Source organism: Carcharodon carcharias, chromosome 21, assembly GCF_017639515.1.
Source record: "Carcharodon carcharias isolate sCarCar2 chromosome 21, sCarCar2.pri, whole genome shotgun sequence".
NCBI classification, from domain to species: domain Eukaryota; kingdom Metazoa; phylum Chordata; class Chondrichthyes; order Lamniformes; family Lamnidae; genus Carcharodon; species Carcharodon carcharias.
The window spans coordinates 14,592,977-14,598,976 of NC_054487.1; the positions used below are offsets into that span (position 1 = coordinate 14,592,977).

A 6,000-nucleotide genomic window follows, 5' to 3' on the forward strand; every position below is an offset into this window, starting at 1 on the left:
GTTCCATGGGCCTATGGCACAAATCTAGACTGAATTAAATGATGATGTAGAAATACTTAAATGGCTGTAAAGCATTTTTGGACATCCTGAGGTTATGGAAAACACAACATAAATGCAAGCTTTTCTTTCTTTAGAGGTTGATATGGTAAATTCAAAAAAAAGTGCAGATCTGAGGGAAGAGTGAAGGAACTTGACTCTGAATCATTGTGCTATATCTGACCCAGAGACTGCATGTTGCTGACACTCAGAACCTGAAATAAAATCAGTCTTTTGCCAGTGTTATTACTTGATGAGCACAAGAAGTGTTTTATGATTTTTTTCTATAAAAGGCTCAAAATTATATCTTATAAAACTGCTTTGTATCAAGTTTAGTCTTGCTGAATATTGTGCTCTCATCAAGCTGGGGCCTTGAAATTTTCACTATTGTTCGATATCCCTTAATACAGGTAGTCTCTCAAAACCAGCAACCTTGGGACCAAGTCCCTGCCAGATTTTGGATCCTGCCAGTTTTCAGATAGGTAGTTTGGGTTGCACAGTTCAAGTCGAGAGTCACTTGCACCACAGGAAAATACTGGCGCTGTGGGATGCTGACTTCACATACCGATGCAGCATCTAGCCCATCGAGCCAGTAAGTTATTTTGCTTATCCAATAATAATAAAAATTCATGCATGGCAGCTTAAAAAATCCAGTTTTCAAATAGCCAGACTTGAGACACTACCTATCATAACAAATGCAAACAAATGGAATTGAAGCACAAGTTAGCCAAAACATAATTTAATGATGGAACAGGCTCAAGAGTCTTAACAGCCTATTTCTTTTCCTATGTTCACATGTTCTAAATGTGGGATCTTTCTGATCTGCACAGCTGTGCTTCTTGTTGCTACACACTTATGGATTGTCACTTTTGTTTTAAACGGTAGGAATTAAGAGAAGCAAATGAAATCTTGATTAAAAAGAGGGGTTTTTAAATTGAGACTTCTGAAGATAAAGAGATATTTGAGAGTCAGAGGGGTTTACGGACAGCATGGTAGAGTGGGCCTAAGGACACCAAAGGTGGGAAAATGAAGGGGGAGGGGAAATTAACGGATAACCAGGATTAGAGAACCACAGCACGTGGAACAGAATACAAGGCGTTTGGCACACTCTAACAATATAGTGGAGCCAGTTCATTCTAGATTTGAAGAGAGGAACAAGGATGTTAATTCCAGCATATTAGCAGGTAGCCCATATAAATGAGTCAACAGGGGTCAACAGGAACTGGTGCAGGAAGGATACAAGCAGCTGAATTTTCAATAAGCTTGTGGGGTGATCAGAATGAGGCTGGCACGGAAGACAGTAAAGCAATGAAAATTAAAAGGCCACAATAAAGCAGGAGAGGCTTTTGCAGCAATGGGAGTGATGGCGGGACAACGGTGGACAATATTGCAGCTGGAGGTGAGCAATACTCAGTTGTGGTATCTGATACAGCCTGATGTAAACTATGGCAGAAATTGGACCTGGTGCTGAAATCAACGTCAAGAGTGAAGTTGTAGATGTGAGTTATGAACAATGGCTTCAGTCTTCTCAATACTCAGGTAGTGAAGATTTTACTCATCGACAACCTAACATCACAGAAGTGGTCAAGGGATTGAGGGAAGTGGTGGAGAAGTAGAGCTTGGTGTTTTCTGTGCACTTATGAAAGCTGTTCCTGTGCTAGCAAATTATGTTATAATGGAATGTAGATAACGAAAAGGAGGCCAAGAATGGATCCATAGGGAACTCAAGGTGTAATCAAATGGGATCAGGAAGATAAGTTATTGAAACAGCAACGCTGGCTACCTTAGGAGGGCCAAAATTGCTTGTTTGAATCTGTTTCGTCTGCCTTTCTCCTTGTTCATCACCTGACTGCGTGTGTTTGGCCATGTTGTTCTCCTGCAAGACCTGTCCTCTGTTTTGCTAGTCCTTGCAGCCGTTCTTTTATAGTTCTTCTCTTGCCAGGAGTTGGAACAGGGTTGGGACATTTGACCTGTTCAAGGATCTCAGTCAGGAAAATGATCTACAGATAGACAGAAGATGTAGGAGGAGGAACAAATAAAGGGTGGGTTCTATGAAGAGATGTTGATGATGATGACAGCTGTTTAGAAAGGGAGGGGGACACCATTTGAATTAAGGGAACTATTAATAACATCGACAAGAGCGGAGGCCAGGTAAGGATATTGGCAGAGGTTTGAGATAGCAGGAAGTCATTCTCATGGAACAGTTAGTCCTCGTTTAGATGGGAAAGAATTCTGGATTGACAGTCAATCAGGTGAGTGAGGGGTTGGAGGTGGTTAGAACCAAGACGATTTTAGGAGGCAGTGTGGAGCGGGGACAAGCAGCAATAGCAGAAACAGTTTTACAGAAGGATTTCCTCTTAGGGATGAAGAAATGCAGTAATGATACTACTGGAGTTTCAATAGACCGGTCTTCCACATTACAAATTTCAATAGTGGCAGCTACGCATCAATAAAACTTCAATTTACCTTTTTCTTTAAAGGAATAAAACAGCATTTAACAATACTGAAAACAAGATACTAAGTAGAGTGCTTCATAGCTGTAACCTAACCTTGAGGTTGAACATGATACTTATAAATCACACAAGAGGCAAGATATCTGAAGCCTTCAATTAGGTAATAACATTGCAACCCAATCCCTTGTATTCTTATTCCACATGTATTCAGTGTTGCTATTCCATTGTCTCATTCGAGACTGAATATCTCATCAGCAATAAAGCACTGACAAATGCCCAAATGCCAGGCAGGAATATGAAGAAAAACAAATGGATACAATGTTATGTTAAACTCTTGAGGCTTGGACCAATCATCCCATTACAGCACCTGCAAAGATGTAATAAAATTTGTCCATTGCTGTCATGTTGCGAAAGCCAAGTTTATAGCACATGAGGCTGTTATTCCCCTCCAACAAGATTTCAATTTTCTGCAAAGGCTCACCTGGGCTACATGTGAACATTTTCTATTGATCTCTCAATTTCACACCTGTGCTGAGTGAAAGAGATCAAGACCCAGCTGCTAAGTTCATTCAACTGTCATATTCTACAATTTTTCCACAAATACCAGTACATACAGATCTAAGATGAAGCCACTGGGGGAAGGCACAAGAATGATACTACTGGCGGGTGGGCAGAAATTTCAAAAATAAACCACAATTTAATCTGAGAAAAACAAGTCATTCAGTACACATATGGAGTCCATTAACAGTATATAGCACACATAGGGGCACTCGCACCTGAAAAATAAGAGTTGATTCTTCCCCCCCCTCCCAATTAGAACAGAAGCACCGCAAACCATGCATAAGATATTTCAAAGCAAGCTTTCAAGCTGGTCAAAACTATATTCCTTGCATAGAAACAAACTATAAGTTAGATCAGGTAGGTTTAAGTCCATTATTGGTTCAATTTGCCACCCTCCTCTCCCAAGGCCAGTAACCTGGTTGTGATACGGTTCCATTTGTGCCAACTGGCCACCTTGTCCAAGTGACATTCTGCAGGCATGGTCTTGACAACGAGTACTGACACTGTGGAGAGGCAAACCATGTGCCCTCATCCGATGTGCACACATCTGCCTCGGCCATCATGAGTCACTAAGTGACACTGAGAAACTGGAATTCTGGCTGATCTTTCCACCCAACGTTCAAAGACCAATTTTACTGTCAGCTGGACTGAGATATGCCAAGGCTAAAAAAAACAATCCTGGGACACTCTCATCTGTACGGTTTCATGCAACATCACCACCCTGTGGATTTGCTCACCCAACCACCGGCATTATTTTATTTTTTTAACCCAAGGTAACCAGGGCACAGCCAAAATCTTGCTCACCCAATCAGCAGCACACACACAAAAAAAAATCTTGTAATGAGTTAGTAACAGGTCACGATGGATGGACACAGTACCTACAGCACACAATTTCAACCCCAACCTACCTTCCCATAAACTTCACACAAGCACAGCCCTGAGCACCTTATAAAAGCCTCTGGAGACAATTAATGTGACCCAGTCACCAAAATAATAACAATAATTTGGGGATCATCCAGCAAAGCCACATCACCGCTATTCAGAAGGAACTCAAACAATACCGTTTATGGCACGCACACACACACACACACACACACAAAGGTGGGAGTGAGATCTCAAACACAAACAAAAAACGGAATAAATGCGTAAAAAAAAATGAATCAATGAAACACAAAAATAAAATGCAGAGGAGCAATGCAAGGGCTAGGTTTGCGTTGCAAGCGAACAGAAAGAGAGCAGGGACCGCTACTTACCAGAGGGGCTGCCAGAAGCCGGGAGCCATAGGAGCAGCGAAGCCACGAGCAAGAAGGAGCTGTAGTGCCCAAGGAGACGGCATCTCACCCGGGGTCGGTACCCCGAGAATAGGGAGGAGGACCGCCCTCGCCGCCGCCGCTGCCGATCCAGGACCCTTTCCATAATTCTTCCTCCTGCCTCCTCGGTGGCTCTCCGCTCTCCTCTCTCTCTCTCTCTCTCTCTCCTTCCTTCCTTCCTTCCTTCTCACATCAGAAAGCTCACCGCCAGCTCGCTCGCGCACGCACAACCACCACTCCGGGGCGCGAGCGTCGGGGAGACGTTGCGGGCGGGCGGGCGGGCGCCGTGACATCACCCTTAACCCGCTCCCGCCCCACGCGCTCACTTCCACCAATCTGCTTTCTCCCGCCTCCTCCCACTCCCATCTCCCCTCCCCCCCCCCCCCCCCCCCCCCCGCCCTGCCCAGCCAAGCCTTTCCCGCCTCACCGTTGAGCTGCGTGCCTTTTTCCTCCAGGTGCGGAGCCGCCATGTTGGAAGTTGGGGGTCGACGGGGGGTGGGGGGGGGGGGGGGCAAAATACTGAAGAGTTGAAACAGGTGAGATTCCACTTCAACAACTTTAGATCTTGCACTCCCTCCTCATCCCCCACCCCCTTTCTGTTTCTTCCCCCTTCCTTTTTCCATTAATTTATATAGATTTTTCTTTTCCCACCTATTTCCATTATTTTTAAATCTTTTATGCTCCCCCCACCCCCCCCACTAGAGCTATACCTTGAGTGCCCTACATCCATTCTTAATTAGCACATTCGTTTAGATAATATCACCAACTTCAATACCTCTGTGTTTTGATTATCTGCTTCTATCACTGCTTGCTTGACCCTACAACCACACCACCCCCTCCACTTCTCTCCCCCCACCTACCCCCCCCCCCCCACCTTAAACCAGCTTATATTTCACCCCTCTACTTGGATTCACCCAGTTCTGTTGAAGGGACATGAGGACTCGAAACGTCAACTCTTTTCTTCTCCGCCGATGCTGCCAGACCTGCTGAGTTTTTCCAGGTAATTCTGTTTTTGTTTTGAGCTTCCACTTGAGCTCAGCCATACAGAGAGACAGCACAGCGGCAGAGTCAGCCACCAGTCGTTTAGGAATGATACCAAGCCTTTAGCCCCATTACACGACGGAACCTTGTTCTGCTTTGCCCTACCCCATCATATTCTCCACTCCCCTTTCCCTTCCTGTCTTCTGCTAGAGTTGCCAACTCTGGCAAGGATGTATTCCTGGAGCTTTTATATCATGCCCTCCCAGCTTTGACCACCCTACCCAGTCAAAAAGCCCCAATTTTTTTTACAATTAATAAACAAAAATGCTCAAAGGGAGAGAAAAAAATAACAATTTATTTTAATGGCTCTATGATTTTGTTCCTTAGAACAGCATCTGGGAGATTAATTATTAATTCCATGGGGAATCCTGGAGGGTTGACAACCCTATAACTTGCTTTTACCCTATCTTTGCACCATCCCCCCCTCCCATGCTCCAGATCAACTCTATTTGATGGTGATGATTGTGCCCAGACTTTCTGCTGTGTCTTACATTTTCCTTTTTGACTCTCACCTCCATGTACTTCAATTAAGAATTTTTGAGGGCCTCAGCACCAAACTGTTTGCAATAACTGAAGGGTCAGTAACCAGGGGGCACAAT

General features: G+C 44.3%; 1 protein-coding gene across 2 annotated transcripts in view; it reads right to left on the reverse strand.

Moving 5' to 3' along the window:
* si:ch211-1e14.1 (UPF0606 protein KIAA1549) overlaps positions 1-4,516 on the reverse strand; it is a 325,462-nt gene extending 320,946 nt beyond the window's left edge. For both annotated transcript variants that reach the window (XM_041215470.1, XM_041215469.1), the window contains exon 1: positions 4,304-4,516. In XM_041215470.1, coding sequence (XP_041071404.1) covers positions 4,304-4,466 — 163 coding nt within the window. In that variant the 5' untranslated portion in view covers positions 4,467-4,516. The remainder of the gene's footprint in view (positions 1-4,303) is intronic.
* Between the last annotated feature and the right edge of the window lie 1,484 nt (positions 4,517-6,000).